The following is a 12,466-nucleotide window of genomic DNA, read 5'->3' on the forward strand; positions in this document are numbered from 1 at the left end:
TTGTGGGGGGGGGGGGGGGGGGGAGAAAAAAGCCCCTGCAAATACTGACATTTCCCTTTCATTCCCTGAGGGACGTCCTCTTCGCTTCTGTTTGGCTCTGGGCCTTCAGCGCCTGCTGCCGGCCCAGTATTTGGCACCAGTCAGCCACCAGCATTTGGCCAGAGCCAAGGCTCCAGCCAGCCAAGTGCTCCAAGTTTTGGATCGCTGTCGACACCATTGTTTTCAGCTGGCACTCAGCCTGCTCCTGCCTTCGGCTCGGTGACGAGCAGTACCCAGCCCTCCGTGTTTGGACAGCAAGCGACCCAGCAGCCAGGGTTTGGCTCTGGTACCCATAGTGCTGGTGAGTACTGGCCGTCCTCTTCCCTTTTGATCTCAAAGATGGTATTTTTGTTTTGTATTTCATGAAGTGCACCTTAAATTGTATGGGGAACGTCCTTCTGTCTAGCACACGTATTTAAGTGGGAAAATTGCCCCTCATAAAAACAGTGGGCACAGGGTCAAGTCATCTGTCTTGCTCCTGACTGCCGCAGGTACGCCAGCTTCACAGGAAGCCTTCTCCACAAGCAACTTGGTAGACACTGAGGTTGCACCCCTACTGAGTAAATAATGAGTTTATTTTCTTGAGAAATGTAGTGATTAAAAAGCAAGGGTTGAAAACCATGGAGTAGTCACTGGAAGACTGTACGAACTGGAGTGGCAGAAGCACTGCAAAATTATTTCAGGATTTATTAGAGTAGCTTTTAGTCATCTGACTTCATTAACAGGCTTGGGCAGTTTTAATTGGCTAAAATAAAAGGCTTTGTTGTGTAAGAATATTGTCAGTATTATTTCTAAGCATTTATGGGTTAAGATTTTATAAAATACCATGTGAAGGGGGGTAGAGAACAATTCTTCTAATTCAATTGTAAGAAAGACCTGTAATTATTAAACACTGCCAGAATGTAGGTATATCATCACATCAAATACTTTAACAGGAGAGAGTCCCTTTTTCTCTCAGAAGGTCAAGAAAACGGCCTCTGTTAAAAGTAACCAATGTTTTTGTACTAATCAGTAGATAAGATAGCACACCATGTTACTCAGTCTTTCATTAATCTGGCAACAAAAAGATAAAAAACTCCCTGGATTGTCTGTGTTGCTTATCAGTTACTTTTGATGGTAGTATTTTTTTAAGACGAGGTGCTGTGTTAGCACATTAAAGACTCTCCAGATCGACTGCAGTAACAAGGAAGTTTGCTGAAGTATCATATCTGCATATTATCATTTAAGACTTTATTAATCTAAACTTCAGTATACATAGGTAGAAACTTAATGGTGGTACGTAAGTTTGCAAACCATTCATTATCAATGTGCCAGCAATGTTACTTCAAGAATCCCTTTATGATTCTCCATTTAAGTATGTAAGGGGTGAGTGTCAGGGGGACGGAGTTAGGCTTTTCTCAGTGATGACCAGTGATAGGACAAGGGGTAATGGGTGCGAATTGGATCACAGGAGGTTCAAGGTGAATATCTGAAAAAAATTTTTTACTGTAAGAGTGACAGAGCCCTGGGACAGGCTGCCCAGGGAGGTTGTGGAGTCTCCTTCACTGGAGACATTCAAAACCCACCTGGATGAGTTCCTGTGTGATGTGCTCTGGGTGACCCTGCTCTGGCAGGGGGGGTTGGACTAGATGATCTTTCGAGGTCCTTTCTAACCCCTAAGATTTTATGATTCTATGATTCTAAAGTGAATTAATTTTTCTATGTACTGTTCCTATAGTAATCTAGCACTTCTGGTGCACCCCCCTTCCCCCAGTTTGTCTCCTTACCAACCTGTAAAAAAATTCCTTGAAGGTGGTGGCAAGAACATGAGGATTTTGCTGGCAAGGATGAACTTGAGATCTCATCTTTCTTACTCTCTTCTGCTTCCACCCCATCTTCCCAGGTCCTGTATTCCAGTTTGGAAGTAATACTTCTAACTTCAATTTACCAAATAATCCCAGAGTATTTACTTTTGGTGCAAACCCTCCTGCACCAGCAGCACCGGCACAGCCTTCTGGCTCTTCAGGATTTTCATTCAACCAGTCTCCAGCATTTACACCAGGGTAAGAGACCGTATCAGAATTTCACTTGAGCTTCAGGTAGTATCAGTGGACAGTGTTCAGCCTCTGCTGCTGTTAAATCATGAGGTGTTCAGATGAACCTTGGAGTTTGAAACTAAATTGGGCATCCTTCCGCGTATTAGCCCAAGTGGCTAACTAAGCACCAGTATCTTTAAAGGAGCCTAGCTGTCAAATATCACGCATCAACCTATGTGAAATTGTCTTGTTCTTGAAAGGTAAGATCTGTATCTAGCCATTACGCTGCTGCTTACCTTCTGAATAAGAGAGATTTAATTGCTTTTGGTTTCTGGAACTCTCTTCCTCCTGTTCATCATATGCCATTTGTTGCCAGCTGGTAACTAGTGAGACAAGACAATGAAACAGTTGGTTCTGGATTATCTACTCAGTGCTGCTACTGAATTTACAGCTACACTGTCCTAAACTCTGAACTACTAATTTCTTTTGATAGGACTAATGGGAAAAATATTTTCTCTGCCTCTGGATCTTCAGTTTCTGGTCGGAAGATAAAGGCTGCAGTTAGACGTAGAAAATAATCGCCTGGTCGGTAAAGCAACTTTTGAAGCAGCTACTACCCTGCATTGTTCAGTCGTTGGGATCGTACCTCATGCTGGGTTAGCTGAAGTCAGAGCTGCCTAAAAGAATATAAAACTCTGCTGCCCTTTCCTTCCCTTCCCTCTCCCCGGTTAGGTTTTTTTTTTTCCGGTAACGAATAGAGTTGGCAACAGGGCCGTTCTCAAGCGAAGCTATTTTAGACTCCAGCAAGTTCCTTCTTTCACTGACTCGGCGTGGTCTGGCTGTAGCTGTGAGTAGAGCCTGCACCGTGAATGGCTTGTACAATACCTCTTCATCTGCACCACTATGTGCGCTCATCTGCGTTTACTGACGCCCCAGAATTGTAATTATATCAGCGAGGGATGCTGTATAGAGTAGAGAATGTTGGTAACGAATGATTTCTATGCTGAGTTTGTGCCGGTGTATGTGTGAAGTGAGTGAGTTTGGGTGTATCGTGCACTAAAATTTTCTGATAGAGGAAGACTGATTCAAGGATGATCCATGGCTAAGGACTTGTTAGATCTGTAGTTCTTCATTTAATAATTATATGCTATTTCTATATTTTCATTCTTACCGCCCTTTATCACCTGTCTCGCCTTTGTTATTTTATTATGAAATGTGTAAATACAATTTTGTTTCTCTATGTACTTTTTTGGCATAACAAATCTGTGAAATTGAAATTTTAATTTTGTGTGTTATGGCCATTTTTGTTTAGTATTGTCTGAGATTTTATGTAAATCCCATTATTCAAAGTTGCCTAAATCCATTTAGAAAATCTTTAAAATTGGGAATTCTTAAAGTAAGTTTATTGGCTTTTCTGATCCATTTTTGTTTGGACCAAAAACCAGTATTGTACAAAGTATTAAGTATATATTTTTATATTTACTGAAATGGACTGTGGTGACTTTGGATAATAAGGAAAAGTTTAATATTAAAGCCATGTTTATTACAGTATAATTAACATGTTAAACCATGGGATAAATGCCATCAATAAAAACGATGAAAGATTGTCTGGCAGTTTTAACTATATATGAAGGCAGTGGTGACTGTACAGGATGATGCACTTAACCTGAGTGATGTCACATACTTTCTGCTTTTTGACAGTGACACTAATTCTGATTTTAAAGTATCTTAAATTAGTTAGAGGTTCCCTGTTAGGAAAGAGTTTTACTGTAGACTTAGGCTTGTAGTGTCAGCTCTCTGGCTCCAGTGGTTGTAGCTAGCTTTCTTTAATAGCTCTGTAAAAATTAATGTTACAAACATTCACCACCATTCTAACTTGAGGAGGAAAAAGTTGCTTTACTCAGTAAGTTACCATTCAGAAAGTCATGCCCTGCTGCTGTGGAGGGATTATATGCAGATACATATTTCCCAGTGGCTAAATCTGGAAAGTGCCACAAATTTCACTTTTTTCCCCTTAGCTCTATCACCTGCCAAGTACTCATTCTGCAAATGGAAAAAAGCTGCATCTTCAGGGAGCCTTGCATAAGAAACAAATAAAAGCTAGTCTTTAGAACAGTATAATGTATACATATTTTTATGGAGCAGCTCTGTATTCTTCAACTGTAATTTTTTTTTTTCTACCTGCTGTGGAAGGTGGTATTTTTCTACAGAGTAGAAGGTACTTTCCCTGATATTTATATTGGCAGCAAAAAAAAGTTTCAGCCAGCAGTGTTGCTTTTTCTTTCCTCCCCCTGATCTTGAAGCCTGGTTTCTAGGTCACTGCTACAGTAAATGTAACAAAAGTTCCTTTTGTATTCATAGTGAAAGTGTAAATAGGCAAAACTCACCCTAGAAAGGACTTACGTTATAGTTCCAACAGCTTTAGCTTCTATCCGGTTGATTGCCATATCTGAACTTCAGTGCTTCAGTGCTAAGTCAACAGTACAATTCTTAAAACAGTTGAGTGGTATCTCTGAAGTGGGTGATGTGACTGCTAAACACCTTCAAGTGGGCTAACAGCCTCCAAAGGGTGCTTTATTCAGGCCTGCTTATTGCCACTTATTGCTGAGACACATTTCAGTGATGCCTGGCAGTAACACTGCTCTAATGCTAATGGTACATTTAAGACACCGAAGTCTTTTTTTTTTTTTTTGGTAATAGAATGTAAACCAATAGTAAACCTCAAAAATATGAGGTGTTTTGCTACACGTACACTTCATAATTATGCCAAGACTCTAGCCAAGACTTTTTTAATTTCAGAAATATCTGGAAGGTGTGATCTAAAGAGGTAGCGACTTCATTCTGGAGAGGCAACTGGTGGGAAAATGTCCCTCCCCCTATTAAAGCAGTGTCTCTAGTCCTGAAACATCACTGTAAATGAAGATCAGAATGCATACACAGATCACTTTTCAAACTAAAGTATTGCAGAATATTAACATGTTACTGGTTAAATTATTTCACTGGAAGATGAGAGATAACCAAGCTTTCAAACATTTCTATTGTCAACTAAACCATTGTCCAAAGGTGAAGGTAGGGTGAGAACTTTGGACACTGAGTGTCAAATTACACCTATGGGAGGGACACACAAAAACTGGGCTCTAGAACAATTCCAATTTTTCCAACAATTCTTGAATTTTAATAAAACTTTAACAGTGTTGCTTATATTTCTATTTCAAGATACTAACATGAGAATAAACAAATAAAGTATTTAATCATGCAAAATATTAGGCTTCTTTATTCAGTATTTAAGTTATTCTGAATATACATTTAGCCAGAATTAAAAAGTGAAAATAACCAGTATTTGTATTTCTGCAGATTTGCACCCATAACATAGTTCATGTTTCCTGCATGCTCCTGAAACACATGGTTGTTTTGCTTAGTAATATATGCAAGAATAGACAACTGCTTTCACTCCAAACAGAAGCAAAAAAAGTTACCTTTCATTAGCATGATCTGTACTGCTCATAGTTCAAAAATTATTTACACACATCACTTCACTAACACTGCAGCGTAACATATCCTTCCCAGAGAAAATGCAGCTGTTATCTCACCTCTTTATTAGCTTTGACATGTGCAGTAATAGATAGTGCTTGAGACAATCATGCGAAAAACTTTTCACATCAATCTTCTGATAAAATACTTAAAAGAGGTTGAGGGAGTATGATCTGTGAAGCAACAGTAAGGGACATGATAAGCACTGCTCATGTCTCTACACCCATGGCAATTTAATTAATGTGATTTGCCTTACTGTCTAATACAGCAGTTCTGTTCCCTTCGGAGTTTATCATATGACTTAGGTAACTGCTTGGAAAATAACTCTATTTTCTAGTTACCTGCCAACATCCGTAACTGTAGGAGTGACATTTCTTTTAAGGTAGCATATTTCTAGGTATCTGCTTTCCACAAAGAGAAGCTCCTGTCTGCAGTTAATACAGCCACCTTCTTTCACATCTGAGGTTAATACTTCCTGATATAATACACATTGGTTCTCCCAGACTTCTTTGGCCTTTATGAAAACTCCAATACTTTGAAGGTAGCTGCTGGCATCACACTGGAGCAAAACATTTTCTTTAGCTTCTAAATCAGTTCCCATTTAATTTGGGCAAAAGATTCTGACAGACACCTCAATTTCAGTTTTGCAGTAGGTCTTTGTTCATTGGGGGTAGGAGGGGGATGTTCCAGACCAGTCTGGAAATCTCATCTCTTGGCATCATCTGACTCCATTTCTTCTTACCACAATAGTCCCTGCTACAATATCATAGGCTGTTCTGTTATGCTGGAAAAACAGCAGTGTAATGAATGCAGGAAAAAATGAAGCAATAGAAAAATTCTTGATCAAAGCTCGTATTGTGGACCTGAAATGAGAATAAAACATTCAGTGTCTTATTTTCACTCTTCTGCTTAGATTAGCAGGTAGTTTACTTTCAAGTTTAGTGCCTCAGTTTTGCACAGCACAAAAATCAATCTCCACAGTTTAGAGCAGCTTATTTTACCACGTAACCAGAAAACTGGGGACATGATTGAGTAATTGCTATTTTATTCTTAGATGACAGACTCTACTATATCTTGGCAATATAATTATTGCAAGGCCAATAATAAAGAAATGGTGCATTTCCTCCTAAATCACACACTTTCCATGCTACTAACCTAAAAGCAAGGTCTGAGCTAAGAGCACTTACGTTGTCATACTGACATTAGAAGATGGAATGACTAACACACGGCTGGGCGCTATAAGTACTGATGTATCACATGTCACAACTCGCAGTCCAAGCAAGAATTTCCCTGGTGTTGCTCCACCTGCTCCCCAAATACAGATTATCTGTGAAAGAGAAGTTATTTCAATTCCATGCAACACCATGTTGCTGACTGGTCTAGCAAACTTATTTTTCATCAGAACTACATCAAAGTCAGAAGCTTCAATATAATCCAAGATACCGTCATGAGGATTTACTTTATAGGCCAATGCTGACAGAATTTTTTCCAAACGTTTATTAAACAACTGACAATTATTAATTACATAAATTAAGAATGTTTATAAGCAATTACCTCATAGAAGCAGACTAGTAGCCTGTAGATAAGAGCTACTACCACCATTTTCTGCAAATCTTCCATGGATGTATCTTCATCTATTTCTTCTATGATGTAATGCATGGCAAATTTAGAGATGTCCCTGCACAAAATCAGACTGAACTTTAAAAACCATCCTTCCCCCAATACCAATGGTACACCTTTAGTACTGCACTCCTTCAGGTCTGGTATTACTAAAAAGAACAAAAGCTCCTTGGCTTCTCTGATCCTAAACAAGCCATTACAATTCAGAACACTAGGTTCCTTTCCAAGTTGCTGCCTACTTTGTTTTCCCGTTTTTATTAAGAAAACATCTTTATTAACTCTTTTGCACAATGGTGTCCATAGGTAGCAAGCTGCAGAACTCTTCTGAAAATTCTCACACTTGACATCAACAAGAGATTCTATGTCTGATCATTAACTTTACAAATGGAAGGCATCCAAGTCTCTTCCTTACAGGAAACTCAAGAAAAGGTGGCACTCTTCTCCATAAATGAAAGGAAGAAGGTGCAAGTCTTCCTAAGCAAGCAAGGGAGACCTCCCTTTGCCCAGTCAGGGTTCCCTCATTCTCAATAATTTTGACTGCTCACCACATTGTAGAGGCAGGCACCCTGGCATGCAAGAGGAAGGTTTCAACTTACAGCAACTGCAACCTTCAACTGTTTGCACTCCGTTTGGAGTCAATTGCGTATTTTCACAAGATACAGTCTACAGAGTCAATATTCTCTACTACCTGGAATAAAACATACTTGAAATGTGTGCTTAGCAAGGACTTTCCACTCACACATCTAAATGAGAATTACTACTCACAGAAAAGTGCAGTCCCTCTTCAAAACAGTACATCTATGTTTGAACTGCTTTCCCTCCTCTTTATTCAAATAAGGAATGAAGGAAATAGCACAACACAACCTGCACTTCCCTTCAACCCAACCTTGACCTGAAGCCTCTGTCCTGAGCCTGGAAGGACACATTTTTTTTTCCATGACAACTCCTCAGCCTAGCCTCAAGCACACCACATCTCATGAGCAAAAAAAACCCAGAAAGTTTACTGAAGCTACTTGTAAGCAACTTACTGGCTCTTGCAAAAGTAGTAACATTGACTATACTAAATTAATTGAATAAGACTCCCTCTCTTTCCATCACCTTCACTACTCTACAGAAGCAATATACATACAGTATACATATATATACACCAAGCTCTCATCTCCTAATCAGAACAAAATAGTCAATTACACCAACCCAAAGCAGAGGAACTAAATCAGCGACAGAATAAAGTATCTATAGTTAAAGAACCAGATAAGTAAGGAACAGTCTTTGAGGTAAATTATCACATATGAGTACAAAAATGTAAAATGAAGACTTTCAGTCTAGTTGATACACATGATGCTTAATCACACTTCCTAAGAAACCCAACTCAAGCCCAGTAAAGTCTGCAGCAAGGCAGCACTCCTAGCAGGCTGTATTTTTAAAGTACATACTTACCTGACACACAGTATCTGATTTTTGTGTGTGTGTTGTGGGTTAGCAGGTTAGCATTTGCATCTAAAACGCAGCAGCACAGGAGAAGCTAAGAATAAAATTAACTCCACCCCAGCCAGATCTAGTAATTTTTAAAGGCTATTTAAAAAAAAAAAAATTTGACAATGTGTTTTTTTCTTTGAAATTTTAAATGAGCTTTTAAAAAACCTTGCTATTGCCCCCAGAAATAAGCATGCAAGTCTAATCTATGCTTAGTGAGGAGCTTGTGAGCCTATAGAGACACTTGTCCAAAGTCTTTGTTTCCACAAGCTGACCCAAAATCATTAAGTATTTAAAAGGAGGCTTCTTCCTCAACTTTTGACAGTTACGTGCCATCACACACATAAGCATGCCATATACACATGACACCTCAAAGAGCATGAAGACCTTAAAGCCATATGTAACAAAGCTTTAAATGGTTCAACTTACTTTATTCCACTGAGATGCATAATACTTAAAACAATGGTTGCTTTTATAAAGAACAGAATAAAAAAATCCACCATCTCGGCGATGAACCTGTGTGCCAACGAGGGGATAATGAACTCTCGACCTGGAAGAGAAATAGTTAACATTACCCAGATTTTACTGCACTCACACCAAGTTGACACTGTCATCTAAGGAACATTTCACAATAACCTCACTGCAAGAACATAATAAAGATCTTGATTGCAGCCCACATCAAGAAAACTTGTGAAAGTGTATGAATAAAACATGACCTGAATTGTTTAAACAGTAAAAAAACCTTCATGAACTCTTTCTGAGCTCTGAGTCGCCTCATAAATAGGATTACAGGCAAAACCCTACCCCGCTAAATAACTGAAATACACTGAAAATGCATTGTTGTTTGTTTTGGGTTTTGTTCTTTTGTCTAAAACAGCCTCATAGATTTACTGAAATCAGAGAGTTCAGATAAACAGAAAATGAAATCTACCACAATTTTTCCATCACACGGCAGCAAGGCTTTCACAGTAAAACACAGCCTATTTTGTCTCCAGTCAGAGCCAGAATGAAATGAAAATATCAGTCACACTTGATATAAACATTCCTATAGGCTGCTACTTATAATAAAGCATGGCATGCTGTCCTACCATCAGCCAGGAAGTCTAACACATTTCTCCCATCAAAGTGGTCACGTGCAAACAGACACAAAGTCATAGTTGGGAGCTTTTGTTGCTAATGCTAGCACAGCTGAAGTCTTCTTTCAGTTTGTTCCTATCACCCAGTGACTCCTCCCCACCCGGGAAGAGGAACTAGGAAAAGGAAAGGGACCCATGGGTTGAAATGGAAACATTTAATAAAATAGTAACAATAAGCTATATTAATCCCGATACTAACATAAAATCATACATAAAGTTATACTCAGCCCATACAGAGATAGCAAACTGGGTGCTGCCAGCAGGGATGCCAGACATCCAATACTGTGAGCACCACAGCTCCAGTGGGAGTCACAGGAAACAGGACAAGGGGTTTCAGGGAGGGGACAGAACAACGCAAAGACTCTCCAGGGACAGTGGGCACTGAGGAAAGAAACCCACCCCCAGCAGACTTCCTAATGTATAGTGAGTGTGACATTTATGGTATGGAGCACTTATGTTGGCCAGCTTGGGTCAGCTACCCTGGGCTTCATTCCTCCCATACCCAGCAGCCAGCTAACTCCAACTGCTGAACACCTCAAGTGCTGTGGAAACCTGCATACCATGGCTGGCCACAAATACAACAGCAACTTACAAACTCGGCTCTCATGGAATTAGGTGGTGCAGTCTTCTAAAAAAATACTGCTTTTCTGATAGAATCATAAAATAGTTTGGGTTGGAAGGGACCTTAAAGATCATCTAGTTCCAACCCTCCTGCATGGGCAGGGACACCTCCCACTAGACCAGGTTGCTCAAAGCTCCATCCAACCTGGCCTTGAACACTTCCAGGGAGGGGACAGACACAACTTCCCTAGGCAACCTGTTCCAGTGTCTCACCACCCTCACACTAAAGAATTTCTTCCTAATGTCTAAACTAAATCTCCCCACCTCCAATTTGAAAAGTTCCCCCCCAAGCTTCCCTGTAGGCTTGCTTCACATACTGGAAGGCCACTGTGAGGTCTCCCCAAAGCCTTCCCTTCTCCAGTCTGAACAATCCCAACTCTCTGAGCTTGTCCTCATAGGAGAGGTGCTCCAGCCCTCTGATCATCTTTGTGGCCCCCTCTGAGCTTGCTCAAAGAGCTCCATCTCCTTCTTGTTTGGGGGCTCCAGGTGGGGTCTCACAAGAGTGGAGTAGAGGGGGAAAATACCTCTCTTGATCTCCTGGCCATGTTTCTTTTGATGCAGCCCAGGATACAGCTTTCTGGGCTGCAAGCACACACTGCCAACTCATGTCCAGATTTTCATTCACCAGCACCCCAAAATACTCCTCAGGGCTGTTCTCAATCCATTCTTCTCCTAGACTCTATTAGTGCTTGGGATTGCCCCAACCCACGTGCAGGACCTTGCACTTGGAATATAAAATTGATTTTATCCCAGAGAAAATAGGGCAGATGATTAAACCGAAGAAAAGATTAAAGAGTATCTTTGAAAATTTCCAAGGAGCAGTGCTGCAAAATATGGGTCACCTGGATCCATCTACCCCTCTATTTCCCATAGAACAAACATGACTCTCACCTGAAAGCAGCAAGGGCTCACATCAAAACTCCATTTAGAAATATCCTAGTACTACTAGATGTTAACTTGTCAAAAACAGTGATTAGATTTGTTAGTGTTACTGAGAATGCCAACCTTCACACACAGGGGAAGAAGGAAAGGAAAGAAGAAAGAAAATTCCTCTCTCCAATCTCAAAAAAACAATTGAATTTCACTTAGAATAAGCTTCCACAGTTCAGCTGCTGAGACTGATACTGCCAGTCCTGGCTTCACAAGCTACGCAATCCAAGCTGAAAGCCCATGGCACTTGGGTGCTTTTTAAATGTGGCAAATATAATCAAACAGTAGTTAGGCAGGAGCAAATTCTTATTTAACACACCTTAGTGTATATATGTATCTTTGTTCCATACCTGTTTCACCAGTAAGTCTACATCAATACTCTCAAGTAGCATGACTGTTACATATAAAATACAAAAATGTATTCACACAGTCATCATTGTTGGAAAGGACTTGACTCCAACCATCAACACAAAAAAACCACCACAAACAAACAAACACCACACACACTCTGCCAAATAACACCCACAAAAAAACCCACAACCTCAGTCACTAAAGCATGCCCGACCACCCTTGTCACCGTTTGACTCAGGTCCGACAACAATGCTCTCGATCCCCTCTCCCCCCCACCCAGGTAGGGAAGGAGAGAGAGAAAAAGAGAGAGACTTGGCTGGATTGAAAACTAAACTACACAGCTTTAATTAAAACACTAATGAATCATACAAGAAAATATATACAATTATATACAGATATATTCAGGTATGGGCAAAAGCCTCTCGCCTCCCCCCACCCCAGCAACTCCCACAGCACTTCCCTGAACTGGGAAGAGTCCCGAGGAATCCCGAAGCTGCTGCTGGAGAAAGCAGAGAGTTATGGGGGTCACGAGAGATCAAGCCTGAGGATCGACGGTGATGGATGAACAGAGTCCTCCCCGGACACCGGCCATGGACCGAAGAGAAGGGGAGAAGAAGAAGGAAGGAAGTTGTCTTCTGTGATCTCTGACCTTCCTCTGAGCTTACGTAGATATATGGAATGGAATATCTTTGGCCAATTTTGCTGTCCATCTAACACAGCCTCTTACGGGGGGGGTCACAGATCTCCCCA

The 12,466-nt window shown here is 40.5% G+C and overlaps 2 protein-coding genes across 2 annotated transcripts in view; one reads left to right on the forward strand and one right to left on the reverse strand.

Moving 5' to 3' along the window:
- The window catches only part of NUP153 (nucleoporin 153kDa), a 39,909-nt gene extending 36,274 nt beyond the window's left edge, over positions 1–3,635 (forward strand). Inside the window, exons 21-23 of the mRNA XM_010000990.1 lie at positions 71–340; positions 1,922–2,081; positions 2,548–3,635. Coding sequence (XP_009999292.1) covers positions 71–340; positions 1,922–2,081; positions 2,548–2,632 — 515 coding nt within the window. The 3' untranslated portion in view covers positions 2,633–3,635. The remainder of the gene's footprint in view (positions 1–70; positions 341–1,921; positions 2,082–2,547) is intronic.
- A 2,360-nt stretch (positions 3,636–5,995) lies between these two features.
- The window catches only part of FAM8A1 (family with sequence similarity 8, member A1), an 11,881-nt gene continuing 5,410 nt past the window's right edge, over positions 5,996–12,466 (reverse strand). The window contains exons 2-5 of the mRNA XM_010000991.1: positions 9,108–9,228; positions 7,140–7,263; positions 6,773–6,912; positions 5,996–6,448 (exon numbers count right to left, since the gene is read on the reverse strand). Of these exons, the coding sequence (XP_009999293.1) occupies positions 6,304–6,448; positions 6,773–6,912; positions 7,140–7,263; positions 9,108–9,228 (530 nt within the window). The 3' untranslated portion in view covers positions 5,996–6,303. The remainder of the gene's footprint in view (positions 6,449–6,772; positions 6,913–7,139; positions 7,264–9,107; positions 9,229–12,466) is intronic.

The sequence above is a fragment of the Chaetura pelagica genome, unplaced genomic scaffold (genome assembly GCF_000747805.2).
Source record: "Chaetura pelagica isolate M959 unplaced genomic scaffold, ChaPel_1.0 scaffold104, whole genome shotgun sequence".
In the NCBI taxonomy this organism is placed as follows: Eukaryota; Metazoa; Chordata; class Aves; order Apodiformes; family Apodidae; genus Chaetura; species Chaetura pelagica.